The sequence below is a fragment of the Bos grunniens genome, chromosome 7 (genome assembly GCF_055505025.1).
Source record: "Bos grunniens cultivar Pamir isolate PY7600 chromosome 7, Bosgru_T2T1.0, whole genome shotgun sequence".
Classification (NCBI taxonomy): Eukaryota; Metazoa; Chordata; class Mammalia; order Artiodactyla; family Bovidae; genus Bos; species Bos grunniens.
This window is the reverse complement of record NC_141171.1, coordinates 14,682,669-14,701,207: the sequence shown is the minus strand read 5'-3', so window position 1 is coordinate 14,701,207 and position 18,539 is coordinate 14,682,669. Positions and strand designations below refer to the sequence as shown.

General features: G+C 52.9%; 2 protein-coding genes across 5 annotated transcripts in view; one reads left to right on the top strand and one right to left on the bottom strand.

The window, feature by feature from the left end:
• Nucleotides 1-253: 253 nt before the first annotated feature.
• On the bottom strand, nucleotides 254-6,861 carry RDH8 (retinol dehydrogenase 8). 2 transcript variants are annotated; one of them, XM_086409210.1, is made up of 6 exons: nucleotides 6,620-6,861; nucleotides 3,908-4,069; nucleotides 3,082-3,261; nucleotides 2,001-2,094; nucleotides 1,454-1,637; nucleotides 254-1,343 (listed from the first exon to the last, which is right to left on the bottom strand). In XM_086409210.1, exons 1-6 carry the CDS (start codon nucleotides 6,720-6,722, stop codon nucleotides 1,128-1,130), a joined length of 939 nt encoding a protein of 312 aa, XP_086265336.1. In that variant the 5' UTR covers nucleotides 6,723-6,861; the 3' UTR covers nucleotides 254-1,127. The 2 variants fall into 2 exon arrangements, with proteins under 2 accessions (XP_086265336.1, XP_086265335.1); XM_086409209.1 differs by having other exon boundaries at nucleotides 967-1,365.
• Nucleotides 6,862-9,025: 2,164 nt separating this feature from the next.
• The window catches only part of COL5A3 (collagen type V alpha 3 chain), a 44,729-nt gene continuing 35,215 nt past the window's right edge, over nucleotides 9,026-18,539 (top strand). The window contains exons 1-6 of one of the 3 annotated variants that reach the window (XM_086409208.1): nucleotides 9,026-9,297; nucleotides 13,135-13,296; nucleotides 13,380-13,569; nucleotides 13,645-13,801; nucleotides 15,339-15,443; nucleotides 15,770-15,922. In XM_086409208.1, coding sequence (XP_086265334.1) covers nucleotides 9,210-9,297; nucleotides 13,135-13,296; nucleotides 13,380-13,569; nucleotides 13,645-13,801; nucleotides 15,339-15,443; nucleotides 15,770-15,922 — 855 coding nt within the window. In that variant the 5' untranslated portion in view covers nucleotides 9,026-9,209. The remainder of the gene's footprint in view (nucleotides 9,298-13,134; nucleotides 13,297-13,379; nucleotides 13,570-13,644; nucleotides 13,802-15,338; nucleotides 15,444-15,769; nucleotides 15,923-18,539) is intronic. The other 2 variants (XM_086409206.1, XM_086409207.1) reach the window with 2 other exon arrangements.

Sequence of the window (18,539 nt, the reverse complement as noted above, 5' to 3'; positions counted from 1 at the left end):
CTTGCCAGGCTCCTCTGTCTATGGGATTTTCCAAGCAAGAATACTGGAGTGGGTTGCCGTTTCCTTCTCCAGGGGGTCTTCCTGACCCTGGGATTGAACCTGAGTCTCCTGTGTCTCTGCATTGCAGGTGGATTCTTTACCTGCTGATCCATCTGGGATGCCCACCAACAGTGCACAGGGTTCCAGTTTCTTTACATCATTGCAAACACTTGCTATTTTCTGGGCATTAAAAAAATGTAGTCATGCTAATAGGTGTGAGAAAGGCCCTATTTCTTTTTAATGTTTTTATTTATACATGAGAAATTGAGCTTTATTACTACAGTGATTACTATTAGCTGCAAATATATATTTTATGAAAAAATATACATACATTGCTGGTATGTATGCAAACACATTTTACTGATGGATTGCATGTGTGCTAAGTTGCTTCCTTCATGTCCAATTCTTTGTGACCCTATGGACTGTAGCTCGCTGGGCTCCTCTGTCCATGGGGATTCTCCAGGCAAGAATATTGGAGTGGGTTGCCATGTCCTCCTCCAGGCGATTTTCCCAACCTAGGAATCGAACCCTCATCTTTTATATCTCCTACATTGGCAGGCAGGTTCTTTACCACTAGCACCACCTGGGAAGCCCTTCTGATGGAGTATGTGACCAGAATGTCTGGAAACCCCTTAGTCAAACCAGCTTTGAGTGTGTGTGTAGGAGGGGAGGAGGGATGGGAATGTTTGGATCATTCCTAAATTCCTAGACTGAAGATAATGAAGTCCAGAGGTTGACTGAGACAGCCTGTCTCATCCTTCAAGGTCCAGGGACAACGCCCCCTCCTCCAGGAAGACTTCCTTGCGTTCCCGGACACAACTCCAGCTCTCTGATCTGGGCTCCTCAGCCCAGGATGCCAGGATCCTAGGGTCCGCTCTCTCTGCTCCTAGCCTTGACCACAGAGGGGTCTGTACCTGGAGGCTGAGTGCTCTCTGGGGTTCCAGCAATGCCCAGACACAAAAATGTGTCAGGCAGAGTTTGTTGAATGAATGAATGAATGAATGAGTGAAGGGTCGTACATCCAGAGAGGGGTGTGAACTAAAGAGGCTTGGTTGTTCAGGGGTGAGGAGGGTTGGGTGAGGCTCTGTTCATCGGGGCCACACTGGGGTGCGGAAGCAGCTGCAGGCCAGGCACCGAAGGCCAAGGTTGAGGAGGCGTGGCCAGCGGAAGAGCAGGCAGTGGGAGGTTCGCACATACAGGCTGCCGGAGGGGTCCATGGCCTTGAGTGCGATCAGTGGAGTGTAGCGGGTGTTGGTCTGTCGGCGCAAGGGTGGTCTGGCCGAGCCGATGACCTTGACGATGACCTGTGGGGTGGAGTCCTGAGCTCTGGGACCCAAGGAGGGGCAGGGTTTCTGTAGGGAGGGGCCCCCTCACATACCTGAGCCATGTCTTGGGGCTCCAGGCCCCACCTCACCTTGGCTACATCCTGTGGGCTCTGTCCCACGTTGTGAAAGAGCTCCCTGGAGGCTGGGAGGTACAGATCTCGAAAGTAGCTCAGGGTGTCAGGGTCGGTGCCTGGGAACTCGGCTGTGGAAACCTGCTCTAGGAGCTTGCCCTCAAATTCTGTGACAACCGGGCCTGGCTCCACCAGGGAGATGCTGAGAAAAGGGGGAGGGGAGAGAGTCTGGTGCCCCCCAAATGCCAGATACCCCATTTTGTCTAATACTGTCTCTCTCTCTGTCTCTGTTTTTTTTTTTTTTTTTTTGTGGCTGCATGACATGTAGGATCTTAGTTCCCTGACCAAGGATTGAGGCCATGCCTCTTGCATTGGAAGTGAAGTCTTAACCACTGGACCGCCAGGAAAGTCTCCGATACTGTCCCTCTTTTCTCCTCACTTCCCCATGTCTCCCATTGTTATTTCATGCCTCCTTGCTCCCACCCGTCTCCTCTGCTACTCCTCTCTCCTTGTCTGTCCTGCCACTGCCTCCATCCCCCCATCACTGTCCAAATGCCCGCCTCACAAGATGTTGAACTGTAGCAGCTGGACAGCCAGACTTTCGAAGAACCCCTCCATGGCAAACTTGGAGGCCGCGTAGACTTCGTTGAACACGACACCTGAGAAGATGGCAGGAAGGCAGGCCCTTTGGGGGTCTGGGTGGTGGGCTTGGTGGGTCCAGAGGGATGGGGTCTTGGGAGACAGAGCAAAGAGGATTAGAGATCAGAGGATATCTGGGGCCAATGTGGTGGGTGTTTGGTAGTGTGTTATGGGACCATGTGGGGTCAGGATGAAGTTGGGGTGCCAGGTCCCACCTCTTCCTTGTAGTGTTCCATCCATCCTTAGTCCAAGGAACTCTCCTATTTCCCTCCATCCTCTAAACGCTTGGGCTGCTTGGTCATGGGATTCCTGGGATCCACAAGGACAACCCCACTCACCAGGGTCTTTATTGGCCCCTTTATTGAACAGTGAATGTGTCCCCCCAAAGTCAGGGAGTGTAGCTGGAAGAGGGACCAGAGAGCTGGGTAAATGCAGATTTTCCATGTCAGGGTTACAAGTAGGGTGGATTCCTTAGGGGGCTGCTGGAGAGAGAGGCAGCTCCAAGGAAATTTCCAGGGAGAGGAAGGAAGTTGAGAGGAGCTCAAGGAGGAAAGAGCAGGCACAAGGATGGCAAGTAGGTGGCCTCCATAGTAGGCCTATAGCAGACATCTCTAGTCAATCACCACTCTCTTTCCTGCAGAACCTCAGAGTCCCAGATCTAGACATCTCTGGGGTCTGATGGGATCTGGCAAGAAGGAGTCTCCGGAGGAGTGCTGATGGTTCCTTTCAATTTTGTGGGATGGTTGGAAGAGATTTTTGGAGGTCTCCAGAAGTGGGGTTGATAATGGATGTGGGTGGCCATTGGCAGCATGTATACCAGCCCTGTCTACTCCTGTACCATGGTAGACATAATTAATCTATCCCAGAACTTCTTCCTCCTGAAGTTCAGTATTCTTCTCAATGCAGGCCTATGTAGGGAATATGAGTTAAAACCTAGTTGCCATCCTTCCAGCTGGGGGAGGGTCAGACACTGGGAGGATTCCCAGCATTGGATCCTCAGGACTCACCCTGCAGCCCCATGACACTGCTGACCACCACGATGTGGCCCTGTCGCCTCCTCTTCATGCTGGGAAGCACAGCTTTGACCAGCCGGACAGCCCCAAAAAAGTTGGTATCAAAGACGTTCTGCATGGCAGCTAGGCTGAGCCCTTCCAAGGGCCCCACCAGGCCCACTCCAGCATTATTCACTAAGGTGGGTAGGAGTGAGGGTTACTTTGAAGTCCCCCAACCCTTCTAGGGTCACTTTCCCTAGGACACTCACTAAATTGTTCCCCCCTCCCCCCACTCCAGGTCTGGGGTTAATCCAGGGTGTCTAGGGCAGACAAATGTGGAGCCTTGAAAATCTTTAGATACAGTTTAGCATTTGTTATAGGGGACTCTTAACCCTGGGTGGGGAAGAGGACTGCTGGGAACAGCCTCTCCTTCAATGCATGAGCAATTCAGCTCTGACCCCAAATTGCATCAAAACAGCCACATCCACCCCTTCTTAGAGGACCATTTAGGGACCATGAGTTGCTTCTTCATCATGCTCCTTTCCCTCAATGACTCATCAAATTAATTTCCCCAACCACGTATGGTTTTCTTCATACGTGAGAAGTTCCATTAAAAAAAATCCACCCTATTCCCAGATCTCAATTTATTTTTTGTTTCTTTAATAAACTGAATGGTATCCTGGGCTCTTAGCCAACTGGTCTACCCCTTCCATACAGTGTCAGAGGTTGCTGGTCAAACAATAGGGCTGGTTCCCAGACACTGGAGAGGGCTTGCTGTGATTGAGGATCTCTGCTTAGGCCAAGGAGGAGGCAAGTGACCCCAGGGGATGCTCAGACTCACCCAGCACGTCCACTTCCCCTCCCTGGATGCAGCTGAGACACTGGGCCACTGACTCATCACTGCACACGTCCAGCTGGGCCACGGTGAGGGTCTGACCCAGAGCCTCCCCAGCGGCTGCCTCCAGTGTCCCCTTCTTTTCCAGGTCCCTCATGGTGGCCACCACTGGGAACAGAGAGCAGAGTTGGAGCAGGCACTGGGGTTCCTTTACCCTATGAGTGAACTTCCATGTTCCTGTGATACTGCATGAGGAATGTCACAGAGGAATGGAGACTCATAGGTTTACACATCTACATTCACCATACAATCACAAATGCATACTTATGTACAGACATTTATATGTACCTCCATCCATCCATCCATTCATCTAACAAACATTTATTTACGTTCACTTTACCCTATGCCCTATTCGAGGTGCAGAGGCTATCCCATGAAATAAGATAAAGTGCATGCCCTCAAGGAATTCAGAACCAGTAGGTAAGACAATAAAATAAACATAGAACAGGTTGGCTTGAGAAAGGAAATGCCTGCACATCTAAAGTCAACATATGCCTGTTATATGGAGTGAAGTAAGTCAGAAAGACAAAAACAAATGTTGTATATTACGCATATATACGGAATCTAGAAAAATAGTACTGGTAAGCTTATTTGCAGGGAAGGAATGGAGACACAGATGTAGAGAATGGACACAGTGGGGGAAGGAGAGGGTAGGATGAATTGAGAACGTAGCATTGACATATATACACTACCACGTGTAAAATAGATAGTGGGAAGCTGCTGTTTAACACAGGGAGCCCAGCCTCCATTCTGTGATGACCTAGAGGAATGGGAGTGGGAAGGAGGGGATATAATAGAATTGTGGCTGATTCGCATTGTATGGCAGAAACCAACACAACATTGTAAAGCCACTGTGCTGTGCTAAGTCACTTCATGTCCAACTCTTTGTGACGCCATGGACCATAGCCTGCCAGGCTCCTCTGTCCATGGGATTCTCCAGGCAAGAATACTGGAGTGGGTTACCATTTCCTTCTCCAGGGGATCTTTCTGACCCAGGGATTGAACCCGTGTATCTCACATCTCCTGCATTGGCAGGTGGGTTCTTTATAACTAGCACCACCTTATCCTCCAATAAAAAAATAAAGTCAACATATGTGCAAATATGCACATGTAAGTATGAATAGCCACATTTACATCATCAGCATAGATTGCAATTTATTGAATACCTACTATGTGCCATATACTATGCTAAACATTTTTTAATAAGTGCTAACTCTAATCCTCACAGGAATCCTATGATTAGGTCATTGACTTATTTTCCAAAGATGGCCACAATATCTTTTATTGCTCATGCTCTTCTACAATGTAGCTTCTCACCCAGCAGGACATGAAATCTGATTCTTGAATCCTGTGACTGGCTGGGAATCAATAGACTGTGGTAAAGGTAACACTGTGTGGCTTCGGAGATTAGGATGGAAAAGATGTTGCAGTTTCTGCCTTGCTTGCTGGAACACTTACTCTTGAAGCCTTTAGCTACCCTATAGCAGCCCTGTCCTGAGGCCACCATGCTAGGAGGAAGCCCAAGCCAGCCCAGACAGAAAGACCCCATGAAGCAGCCCCGAGATGGCTGGAAGGGAGAGAGATGTCTGCCCAACCCTGACATGTTCCAGTCTCCTCTGTTCTCTTTGTAGCCTTTGACCTTGAGCCTGAACTGCCCAGCTGAGCTCTTCCAAATTCACAACCTTTGTAAATCTCTCAAGAAAAGTGATCACAGCTGTTGTATGCCATACATTTTTGGGTGCTCTGTTTTTAACAGTAGTAATCAGAACACATACATAATGTTATTATCCCCATTAACTCACCAAGTCTCAACAAAATGAAGTTTCTTGCCTAATTTATCCTTGTTGTTTAGTTGCTAAGTCAAATCCGACTCTCTGCGACCCCATGGACTGTAGCCCGCCAGGCTCCTCTGACCATGGGTTTTGCCAAAGTTGTGCATCTCTCTAAGACAGAGAGCAGAGCCCTGGGAGAAGCAGCCTTGCCAAGTGGGGCAATGTCCTCACCCTTGCATCCTCCTATTAAGTAATGGCCCTTTGGCTGCTTCCACTGTAGTGTGCTCTGGGTCAGAGGTTCTGGGTGGGGTGCAGATTGGGGCCATTGACTCTAGAGCGGCAGGAGGCCAAGTCTTTAGATATACAGCGCCCTCCCCTCCCCAAACCCTCAAGGTCAGGGTCACTTAAGAGGCTTATCACTGAATAGTAATCTGGGGAGGTGTGGGGGAGGGGAACGCGTAAGTGAAACCTCAGAAAAGTCCTCCCCAGCCAGCCCTTCTAAAAATATCACACACGCCCACCCCGCTTCCTTTATTTTGCTTCTGACCACTCATCAGCACTAGCCATATAATACAATTAAATTATCTGTTTAGTATTTGTCTTCCCTCTCCTCCCCCAGATTTTTGTCTTTTTTTTTTTGCAGCTGTATTTCCACACCTAAAATCTGAGACCCAATAGGTGCATCAGAAGCTTTCTTTGGATGGGGGATGATTCACAAGCAGAGGTGGGAAGGGGGCCTCTCGGTGTTCTGGGTTCTCTCCAAGTTCACCAAGGCAGCTGAAGGCATGGACTAGCGGAAATAGTTCGGGGAGAGCTGAGGGGTCCTGGGAAACCATGCCCACTCCTGTCTTTCCTGGCCTGTCCTCCCCACCTCCAGTCCCCTTACCCTGGTAGCGCTGCCTGGGGTCATGAGCCAGCTGCACTGCCAGCTCCAAGCCGATCCCAGAGGAGCATCCTGAGATGAGTACAGTCCGGGGTGCATCGGCCATGTTGATTCCTCCCTGGACGCGTGACCTCCACTGGCCAGCAGCTGACTCCCACCACCTGTCATCCGCTCATCTGCTCTCTCCTAAGCACCCTCCACCTGATCCCCAGCAGCGTGAAGGGACCCTGGGATCCCTCAATTATGAACTGACCTTGCACAGGCAGCCACCGGGCGGGAGGATGGTGGGGCGGGGGCGGGGGCGGGGGCGGGGGGGGGGAGGAGAATCCCTTAACTTCAATATAGTCCTTTCTTTTTATCTGTCAAATATTTCCTCTCCTCCCCAATACACTCATAACTGGGGGCTTTCGTTATGATGGTAAGTTATTCAGGGCTGGCGGGGGGAGTTGGGGTGCATGGGGAATGAGTAGGGGTGTTCTCTTGCTGTTTCTACCCTGGGCAAAGAATCTCTGGTGGAGAGAGTGTGGTCCCAGAAGGGTCCTTTCAAAGAGAGAAAGGGCATAGAAATGGCAGAAGATGAGGTTAGACTATAGGAAGAACTTCCCAACAAAACAGGGCAGGGCAGGAACTTCATGGGTCTTCAGCTAGGGGAGTCTTGGTCTCCGGGTGTCCCTGAAGAGGGAAGAGAAATGACTTGAGGAGATTCCCTCTCCTCCTCCCACTCAGGGCCCCCCCTCCCCCTCACGCCAGATGGGTCCCCACCCCCTCCTCCCCAGGGACACAAAGTCTCTTTGTGTAAGAGTCAGAGGCCGGGAGGGAGGCTTCTCCCTCTTCCCCATGGGGGGCGGGGCAGTTCAGGGCCCGGGACACGCCCCTTGGGTTCCTCCCTGCGGAAGCTCTCAGATCCTGCCTGTCTGCGCTTGTTCAATTGCACAGACAGCTCCGCCTGACCTGACCCCCTGGGTCCCCCTCACACTGGGGTGGGGAGGGTTCCCAGTGGGGTGAAGGGAGCGTTCTGCTTCACCCCAGGAATGACAGGGCTCCACCCCTCCCTGCAGCAGTGCCCTGCTTGAGGGTAGGACCAGACTCCCTGATTTAATAGGGAAATGCATAAGGATTCGGAGTTTTGCCTGGGATGTCCCGCTGGGATCTGAGTCTGGGAGAAGAGCGAGGAGGATGGAGGTGGGGGGCTTTATTTGAAGATCAAGAGTTTGGGTTTCTCTGGTGGCTCAGACAACAAAGAATCTGCCTGTGATGCAGGAGACCCAGGTTTGACCCTGGGTCAGGAAGATCCCCTGGAGAAGGAAAAGGCAACCCACTCCAGTATTCTTGCATGGAGAATTCCATGGACAGAGGAGCCTGGCAAGCCATAGCCCATGAGGTCTCCAAAGAGTCAGGCATGACTGAGCACACACAGGGGAGACGGGGTGAGGCTGGTACCTTATTGTGGGGTCAGACAGGTGGGTGAGGATTTAGCATCAGGCTGGGACCCCATTTAGGGGCCTGACTGAGACAAAGGATCTGGTATAAAGCTCTAGCCTCTAATTCCAGGCCCTAGATGGAGGCTGCAGGTTTGAAAGCAACTAAGCTCTTCGACAGAGCCTGTTTGGAGAAAAAGTCTGGGACCCTGGAATTTAAGGCTGGGTGGGAATGACCCTCCTCCACTACTGTTATTGTTCAGTCGGCCAGTTGTGTCTGACTCTTTGCAACCCCATGGACTGAAGTACACCAGGCCTCCCTGTCCCTCACCATCTCCTGAAGTTTGCCCAAGTTCATGTCCATTGCATCGGTGATGCTATTCAGATATCTCATCCTCTGATGCACTCTTCTGCCCTCAATCTTCCCCAGTATCAGGGACTTTTCCAACGAGCCGGCTGTTCACATCAGATACTGGAGCTTCAGTTTCAGCAGCAGTCCTTCCAACCAGTATTCAGGTTGATTTCCCTAAGATTTGATGGTTTTGATCTCCTTGTCCAAGGGAGTTTCAGAAGTCTTCTAAAGCACCACATTTCGAAGGTATCAATTCTTTGGCATTCTGCCTTTACCCTCCACTGTCACAACTGTACCTGACCACTGGGAAGACCACAGCCTTGACTATACGGACCTTTGCCGGCAGAGTAATGTCTGTATTTTCCACCACACTGTCTAGGTTTGTCATTGTTTTCCTGCCAAGAAGCAGTCGTCTTCTGATTTCATGGCTGCAGTCATGGGGCCAAGTGCCATGATCTTAGTTGTTTTTTTTTTTTTTTTTTTAAATAATATTTAGTTTTAAGCCGGCTCTTTCACTCTCCGCTACTGTGGGGTGGGGCAAAAAGGGCCCAGCTCCCGGCCCAGGGCTCCACCCTTAGCCGTCCAATCAGCGCTCAGCACAAACTTTCCCAATTCCCCACACCAGCTGTCAGCTGGCCCCCCTCCCTTGAGCTCCGCCTGGCCGGGCGCTGGAGCGCAGGGAGAGGCCAGGGCGGGGTCTCGGGCAGTCTCCTGCGGATCCAGAGTGGAGTCGGCCGCGGAGGGACTGCACCGAGCCCGAGGAGACGCCGCGCCCCGCAGCCGCCCGGGCTGGTCCCCCGCCTTGAGTGTGGGCCCCACCGGGATGGGGAGTCGCCGGGGCCCGGGCCAGCCGCGGGCCGGCCTCTGCCTGCTCCTGGCCTCTTTGCAGCTTCTACCCCGGACGCAGGCCGGTGAGCTGGGAAAGGGGAAATAGGACCTAGAGTGCAGGGTCCAGCGAGGCTCCCAGAGACGCCGCGGAGTGGGGAATGCGGGTGTGCACGTTGCGTGGGGCGCTAGTGTTTGACTCTGGGCGGTTTGCGGGTGTGACAGTTTGGGGAGGCATGGAAACCTGTGACCCTGTTTCGTGGTGTGTGCATGGGAATGCATGCAATTTATAGGTATGTGTGCGTGCGCAGCCATGAGCTTGGGGGCATTTAGAGTGAAATTATGTGTGTGCTCGGAGTGGGAGTTGACGATTGTATGGATATGGGCGATGGGATAATCCCTGGGAGAATCTGTGATTGAGTTGTATTGCGAGTGTGTGTCTGTGTGTGGGGCTGATTTTTAAGAATAACCGCGCGTGTTATGCGTGTGTCTCTGATTGTGTGTCTCTGGGTGACGCTATGAGGGCTGTGGTTGTGACTTGGGGGATACATAGGTAAATAACTGCCCATGAGGATCATTCTAAGGGGGATGGTAGGTGGGGACTTGTAGGGGAGAGGGTTGACCTGGGATTCAGAGCTCCCTTGGCGGCTCCCCAAATGGCTTCACCTTATTCTTCCTCTTCCTCCTTTGTGCCCAGTTAGCGCACTCCCACCTCCTTTCCCCCACATCCCTGACCCCCTCCCCCACCCCGCGCTCCCCAGAGCCGGGATCAGCACCATGGACAGGGCCTCGGGAGGGCCCTGGGGAGGGGCGAGACGGGGCGGGGCTCAGGGAAGGGAGGGGCGGAGTGCGGGCCGGGTGGTGGGGGGAGTGGAAGTTGCTCCCCCAAGCTGAGCAAGCCTCGGGTGTTTTTCCCGAGGAATTTCTCAGGGCCCCCCCCAGGGGGTCCCGGGGGCCGCCGGACGGATGAGTCAGCGCTGACGCACGCCCAGCTGTGCGGTTCTGGCAGGACGCCACGCCCCGCCCCTCAGGGTTCTGGGTCGGGGGCGCCCCGGGCTTTGGGAAGGTCGTGGTTCTTCAAGTGTGACTGAGGGGGTTTCCCTGGTCTAAGATACCCCAAGTCAGTCCCTCCCGGTAATCCTCCACTAAGGTGAACTCAGACGCAGCCCACCCCCACCCGAGCACCCTGGCCCCTCCAACTTTCTCACTTTCTCAGCAGTTCAGAGAGGTCCCTGTTCACGCAGATGATCCCAAATTAGCCTATGCCCCATTCCCACGCTCACACATCCACACAGTCGTGCGATCTCACGCACGCATTCCGAATATAAGGCCCCTGGGACGCCAAGAATGTTAAACACCTGATGCCCACGCCCAGGCAACCCCATCAGCCGTCCGCCACACGGCCTCGGCTTTTGTCACCCGCCTACACTTTCAAACTCTCACACGTTCTTCCACTGGCATCCACACAAAGCAGTAAATATTCTCAACCAGTCACCCACTCGCTGACTTGGCCTCAGGCTCACAGTTAACCCCACGCCTGCATCTGTTATAGCTCGAGTTTGAGCTATAACAATCACAGATTTCCCTGAATCACCTGCAGAACCTCTGACTCACTGCTGGGACCCCAGAACAAGTCCAAGAACTGCACCTAAACACTCCATCATAGGCCAAATACTCACAGACATAGAGACACCACAAAGAACATGCTCAGCTAGTCCCTGGACCATATAGAGTCAGTCATACACATGCCTGCAGTCTCATCCACATACACTATGGCACGTATACACATTTGCACATTCATATATAAGCTCCCCTACACATCTGAGGGGTCCCAGCCATGTCCCAGCCTGATCCCTGCCTGCCTTTCTCCAGATCCTAGACCCCACCCAGCATCTCCCTGGGGTCCTAACCAGCACCGGGGAGAGTCTGTGGGGAGAAGGGCAAGCTGGGTGCTTGACAGACCCCCACCTTCTGGTCCTGCAGGCAGAACTCAATGCCTCTTGTGTATTTCCTTGTCACCAAGCCAGCTATGAAAAGAAAGGCAGTTAGTTTCTGAAAGGCCATGACAGAAGGAACACAGATTGAAGTAGGAGACATTTGGGTTAGATGATGGGGAAGGCTTTTAAAATGTGATTGAGCAGTCGGTCGAGGGGAGATCCTTCTGAGTTTGGGTGAAAGGAGAGCCTGGGAGAGCCATGCTGGGTGGAATCATGGATCTCAGCCCTCCCCGGGGCTCCAGCCTGCAGAGAGGGCAGCTGGGCTGATTATTCCACCCAGGAGTGACCCTTGTGGTCAGGAGAGCCTGGGAGTCCAGATCTTAGCCCCAGGGGGCTGTAACCCAAATACCTCTTAATGACAGCCCAGCCACAGAACAGGCAATTCAGGCAATTAAAGATGAGGCTGGTGGAAGCAGCAGAGTTGGGCGGGGGGGTGGGGGGGTGGGGGGAGTGGGTATGGATAGAAAGAGAGAGAGAAAGAGAGAGAGAGAGAGATGGGAGAGTAATCCACACATAGAGATAGAGAGAGGCATGCAGAGAAAAACAGATGTGAGAACCAGGGAAGTACCAAGAGGCAGAGACAGAGAGAGCTAGAGAGTGAGAGCGAGCGTGAGTTAGCAAAAGAGAGAGGGAGAGGGACTGATTCAGAGTTGGACACAGAAAGTGGGATGGGGAGAAGGCGGGGAGGGGGAGAGAAGGAAAAATAGCAGAAGTTTGGGGCAAGAGAGAGCTGAGGCTGGAACAGGGCTCTGTAGTCTGGTGAATGCGGGATCTGACCCAGGGGGAGCGGAGATGGGAAGCCCACATCTGAGCCCCGATCTCCCCCAAGTCTGGCCCCTCACCCTGGCTCCCCAATGGTGAGCTCAGCCGAGCCGCCCCCGGGGTGAGGTCATGGCAGATTCGGCAGAATCTGGCTCCTGCCAAGAGGCTGGGTCAGGGGGTCAGTGGGACAGTCTGCTGAGGGGAGGGGGATCAGGCAGGGGCTTTGGGCCCAGGGGAGGACCCCGCCCACCCTTGCCCAGCCATGTGGTTCTACTTAGCACTGGCCAGGCTGCACCGGGTGGGGCTGGTAGGACAGCCTGGGTTAAGATCTGACTGGACCAGTCTCTTCCTTTGCTGGGATGAGAGGGAGAGGGTCAGAGGGAGGAAGTCAGGAGGTTATCAGGGAGAGGTGGTCAGAGGAGAAGGTCGGAGAGGGTGATGAAATGGGGAGGTCATGGGTTGAAAGAGACTGGGATAGGCAGAGGAAAGAGGTCGGGGGTAGTCAGAAGGAGACGGTCAGGGTCAGGCAGAGGAAGGTCAGAGGGCATGGCCAGAAATCAGTGGGGATCAGATAAAGTGTGGTCAGAGGGAAGAGATCCAAAATGGCAGTGGTCAAAGAGAGGAAGTCCTGGGCGATGGTGGTCAGAGGAAGAAGCCAGGAGAGGTGGTGGTCAGAGGGAGGAAGTCATGGGTGAAGGTTGTCAGAGGAAGTCATGGACGAGTGTGGTCAGAGGGAGGATGTCCGAGGGAGTGGAGCCAAGGGAAGAGGTGGGAAGGACATACAGAAGGAGCCCCTCCTCTCTAAGCGGGTTTCCCCTGGCAAGGGGGCTTCAGGCCTGGGAAGCAGCCCCAGGGAGCTGGTGCGGGGGAGTGTGGAGAGGGGGACCGCCTGGCTCTGGGGCTCAGGCCAGGAAGCTTTGATTCATCCCAGAACTAGGTCAGCTTTTTTTTCTTCTCACCAAAAACCAAGGGAAAAAAAACAGGAGTCAACAGGCTGATGAGGCCGGAACAGCTGTGGAGGGGTGAGGGGAGCACGGGTCCCAGGCCTGCTCCTTCCCCCAACCCATAAACACAGTTGGGGATGCTGAGTCCTCCAAACTGGAGCTGCTCACACAGAGTCCTGGGCTTGTTCTAACTGCCCTGCACCCCGCCTTCTTTCTCTAGTAGATCCTGTGGATGTGCTGAAGGCACTGGGCATGCGGGGGGGCCAGGCTGGGATCCCTGAGGGACCCGGCCTCTGCCCCCAGAGGGTCCCGGAGGGCGACCGAGCATTCCGGGTGGGCAAGACTGGCACACTTGGTGTCCCCACGCAGGAGCTCTTCCAAGGTGAGTCAGGGCCAGAGGGGCTGTGGGTCATCCTGGGAGCTGGGGTCACAGCATGAACTGCCCCCTTCCCTCTGCCCTCCCAGATGGGCACTTTCCTGAGAACTTCTCCATCCTGATCACCCTGCGGGGCCAGCCGGCCAACCGTTCTGTCCTTCTGTCCATCTATGATGAGGGCGGCGTCCGGCAGCTCGGCTTGGCCTTGGGGCCAGCTCTGGACCTCCTAGGTGACTCCTTCAGCCCCCTCCCCCAGCAGGTCAACCTCACGGATGGCAGGTGAATATGGGGAGGGTGGGGGATCCCGGGAGGGTGAGTGAGGAGCACCCCTCCACTGAGACTGTGTGCTTGCAGGTGGCACCGTGTGGCAGTCAGTGTGGACGGTGAGATGGTGACCCTGGTGGCTGATTGTGAACCTCAGCTCCCCATGTTGGCTCAGGGACCTCGATTCATCAGTACAGCGGGACTCACTGTGCTGGGGACCCAGGACCTTGGCGAGGAGACTTTTGAGGTAGCTTTTCAGGGATTGGGCTTCCCTGAAAGCTCAGTTGGTAAAGAATCCGCCTACAATGCAGGAGACCCCGGTTCGATTCCTGGGTCAGGAAGATCCACTGGAGAGGGGATAGGCTACCCACTCCACTATTCTTGGGCTTTCCTTGTGACTCAGCTGGTAAAGAATCCGCCTGCAATGTGGGAGACCTGGGTTTGATCCCTGGGTTAGGAAGATCCACTGGAGAAGGGAAAAGGCTGCCCACTCTAGTATTCTGGCCTGGAGAAGTCCATGGACTGTATAGTGCATGGGATTGCAAAGAGTCAGACATGACTGAGTGACTTTCACTTCACTTCACTTCACTTCAGTGATGGGGAAACTGAGGCAGAGGGCTGAAGGAAGGTTTGTCTGCAGCCTGAATCTGGAGAAGAAATGGAAGAAGAGAACTATCCAGCTTCAGTTCAGCACCAGGAAGCTGAGAGAAGGGAGCCCATGTGTTGTAGTGCATCTTTGGTGTCTGTCTGTGAGACTGTAAAACCACGATTCAATCATTTGTGATGGTGCATGCTAGGCTTAGGCTTCACAGGTGGCACTCGTAGTAAAGAACCTGCCCGGCAATGCAGGAGACAAAAGAAACGTGGGTTTGACCCCTGGGTCGAGAAGATCCCCTGGAGGAGGAAATGGCAACCCACTCCAGTATCTTTGCTTGGAGAATCCCATGGACAGAAGAACTTATCGGACTATAGCCCAAGGGGTCACAAAGAGATGGACACGACTGAAGCGACTTAGCATGCACACACGTACTTAGCTTAAGGTGGGAGGATAAGACTGTGATGCGTGACCACACTGGCTGTTGTGATGGTGTGTGTTGCCAGCAAGGCAAGGTGTCATGAGGCTCTGTGACAGACGTGTTTTCAATATGTCATAAAATTGTCATGTGTGTCATAAAAATCCAGGAAACTCATCATCCGGTTTCTTTTTCTAAAAGAAAAAAATGTCTATTGTTATGGCTGTGCTGGGTCTTCGTTGCTGCTGTGGCTACTCTCCAGTTGCAGTGCATGGGCTTTCCCTTGTGGTGGCTTTTCTTGTTGGGGAACATGGGCTCCAGGGCACGTGGGCTTTAGTAGTTGTGATGCATGGATTTAGTTTCACTGTAGCACGTGGCATCTTCCTGGACTAGGGATTGAACCCATGTCTGCATTGGCAGATTTTTAACCACTAGACTACTAGGAAAGTTTTTGTTTCCCTTCTCGTCCCTGGTACCTTGAAGGGCACCTGACTCACAGTAGGTGTCACCATGTGCCTAAGAGAAAAGGAACAAATGTGCCTCTGATGGGACAGACGTTTTGGGGTGTGGCTTGTGGTTTGGCATTACCCTGATAGAATCTTCCTGCTCTCAGTTTTGGGGTGCAGAGGGATTTCTGGGGCTGTGGTGGGGCTATCCCTTCCTTATACTTAGTAGTGGTGATTTGAGTGGAAAAATACGAGACCCTGCTGCTTGGAATGGGGATTGGGGTCAGGCTGTGGACCCCTTCGCCAACCCCCACTCTCTCCTCAGGGAGATGTTCAGGAGCTGGTGATAAGCCCAGATCCCCAGGCTGCCTTCCAGGCATGTGAGCGGTACCTTCCTGGCTGTGATGACCTGGATCCAACAGTCACCACGGTGAGTATGGGGCTTGTCCTGAGGTCACTGGCTCAGACATCCCTGGCTCCAGGTCTCAGGAATAAGTGAATTCTGAGCCCTGTCCATGGGGCTGAGTGACCCCCGCCCTCAAACCATTCCTAGGCATGAATGACTTTGACCTCCAGTCACATAACTGACCCTTGGCCCCAGATCATGTATTGACCTTGACCCCAATTCCCAGGGCTGAGTGAGCCCTGGCTTTAAAACACAGGACCAATGGACCATGTGCCAGCATGACCTCCCGTGATCTGAGTGATGGAGTCTCCACTCAGGGCCTCTGGATCTGATTGGAGTCCTCTCCCCAGGTCCCTCAGGGGGAGCCAGAAACCCCTCCCCCTAGGCGAAAGGGGAAAGGAAAAGGGAAGAAAAAAGGGCGAGGTCGTAAAGGGAAGGGCAGGAAGAAGAAGAACAAGGAAACTGTGGCTGTGAGTCCTCCTCCTGGCTCCCTGGACAACCAGGTAAGGGGTCTGCCCTTTGCCCGCCCTGCTTCTGGACTCTGATCCCCACTGATCCCTTGTGCCTCATCCAGGGTCTCCCCCTCTGGTCTCCAGTCCCTGACCTTTGACTTATCTCGGCTGACCAATCACTGTTGGGGGGGGGCTTATCCTGTCTTAGGAGTCCTCTCATATCTTCCTCCCAACCTCCAGTTCTAGGGGTGGGGGTGCTGGAGGGAGGGGACACACCAGATGAGTACATTATTATTAGTGGGGTTCTTGTGAGGGCTACTGTTTAAGAAGAGCCACTAGCTGGGTTCAATGATGGGTTTGTTGTTGCGTCATTGTTTGGCGTTGACTGGTTGGGGTTATTCAGTGAAGGGTCACTCACTGGGGGGACTCATTGGAAAAGACCCTAATGGTGGGAAAGACTGAAGGCAATAGGAGAAGGGGATGGCAGAGGATGACATGGTTAGATAGCATCACTGACTCAATGGATGTGAATTTGAGCAAACTCCAGGAGATAATGGAGGATGGAGTTGCCTGGTCTAATAACATCCATGGGGTTTCAAAGAGTTGGATGTGACTTGGTGAGTGAACAGCAACAACAGCAATTAGGGGCACACTATTTGGACTCCCTGATAGAGATTACTGGTTGACATGGGTTACTGTAAGGAGATATTTATTAAGGTTGATGTTTGGGGGTTTCTAATTGGAGGTCATTCTTGGAAGCCATTGATGGAGGCCATTGTTGGTGTTATTGGTGTCACTAGCTTAAGGCTCATGGTGGGGGAGTGTCATTGTTGAGGATCACTAATTGGGGAAGTCGCCAGTGGGGGACTATTGATGAGAAAGCACTAGTGGGGTCACCAGTTGGAATCACTCGTTGGGGAGTGATTTTGGGGGGATCATGGATGACATAGTTAATTTGGGAGTCCCTGATGGGTAATTAGTTGGGAAGTCATTGATGGATCATTGGTTAATGAAATTACTGTCTGGGGGGGTCATTGGTTGGAGAGCACTAGTTGAGTTCATTTGTGGGTATTCGTTGTTGGAAGATCACTGGTTAAGAGGATTCATTGGTTGGGGGGTCACTGGTTAGTACTTCTTGTGGGGGTCATTGGTTGGGGAGGTCACTGACTGAAAGAGTAACTTGTTGGGGTCATTGATGGAAGTCGTTAATTGGGGGGCCAGTGATGGGTGACTGGTTATAGGAATACCTGGTGGAAGATCAAGGATACAGATTATTAGGAGGTGTTTTGGTTAGTCATTGGTTAGGATTCTTAATGGGGGTCACTGATCACAGGTTATTAATTGGAGGGTCACTAAATTGGGCTTCCCAGGTGGAGCTAGTGGTAAAGAACCCACCTACAAATGCAGGAGATGCAGATTTGATCCCTGGGTTGGGAAGATCCCCTGGAGGAAGAAATGGCAACCCGTTCCAGTATTCTTGCTTGGAGGATCCCATGGACAGGGGAGCTTGGCAGGCTATAGTCCACGGGGTCAGAAAGAGTCGGATACGACTGAAGTGACTTAGCATGCATGCATGCAATGGTTCATGACTGTAGGAATAATTGGGGGCCATTGATGGTGGTCATCAGTTGGCAGGGCCACTGTTTAGGTGTCCCTGGTAGGTGCCCTTTGTTGGGATCCTTGTTTGGAGGGTCACCGGTTGCATTACATCTGTTCTCAGCATCATGGAGAAAGAGGTTAGCGCTTCAGCCTAGAACAGAGATGCCAGGACTATTCTACCCTTCCTCAGCCCCTTCCTCAGCCCCTTCCTCAGCGCCAACCCTTCACCTGGGCCCCCACCACCCGCTTTGCACCCTGACCCAGTTCCTTTGCAGCTGTCTGGGCCAGCAGGAGCTCAAACTCCCCCTCTGACTGCAGCCTGGCTGGCTGACCGCTGAGCTCTGCCTTGGGAGCGGACACATGAGCTAGGCTTCCGGGAGTCTGGCCCTGAGTGCTGGACATTGACCTTGACCACTGGGCTTTGGATCCAGTCCTGCTGTGACTCCCAGCCCTGGCCAGCCCCGACCATCCTCCATACAAGAGGGCTCCCCCTGCTGGCTGTCCTCATCCAGCCATCACACCTTCGCCTCCACAGGCCTGAGGGTGCCCTATATACCTCTGATGTTTTTTGAGAATCCTCCTCTGTCCCCCTCCCTGGACTGAGTGCTCTGGGAGACAGGGTCTGTCTCTTCCTTCACCTTCCTTTTGCCTTTTTTTTTTTTTAAAGTATCTTCCCTTTTGACCTTAAAAATTATTTATTTATTTATATAGCTGTGCCTTGTCTTAGGCTTCCCTGGTGGCTCAGATGGTAAAGAATATGCCCAGAATGTGGGAGACCCGGGTTTGATCCCTGGGTTGGGACGTTCCCCCTGGAGAAGGAAATGTCAAACCACTCCAGTATTCTTGCCTGGAGAATCCCATGGACAGGGGAGCCTGACAGGCTACAGTCCATGGGGTCGCGGAGAGTTGGACACAATTGAGTGACTAACACTTTCACTGTCTTAGCTGTGGCACGTGGGATCTTTCTTAGTTGCAGCGTGTGGGATCTAGTTCTCTGACCAGGGATTGAATCTGGGCCCCCTGCATTGTGAGCGCAGAATCTTAGCCACTGGACCACGAGGGAAGTTCC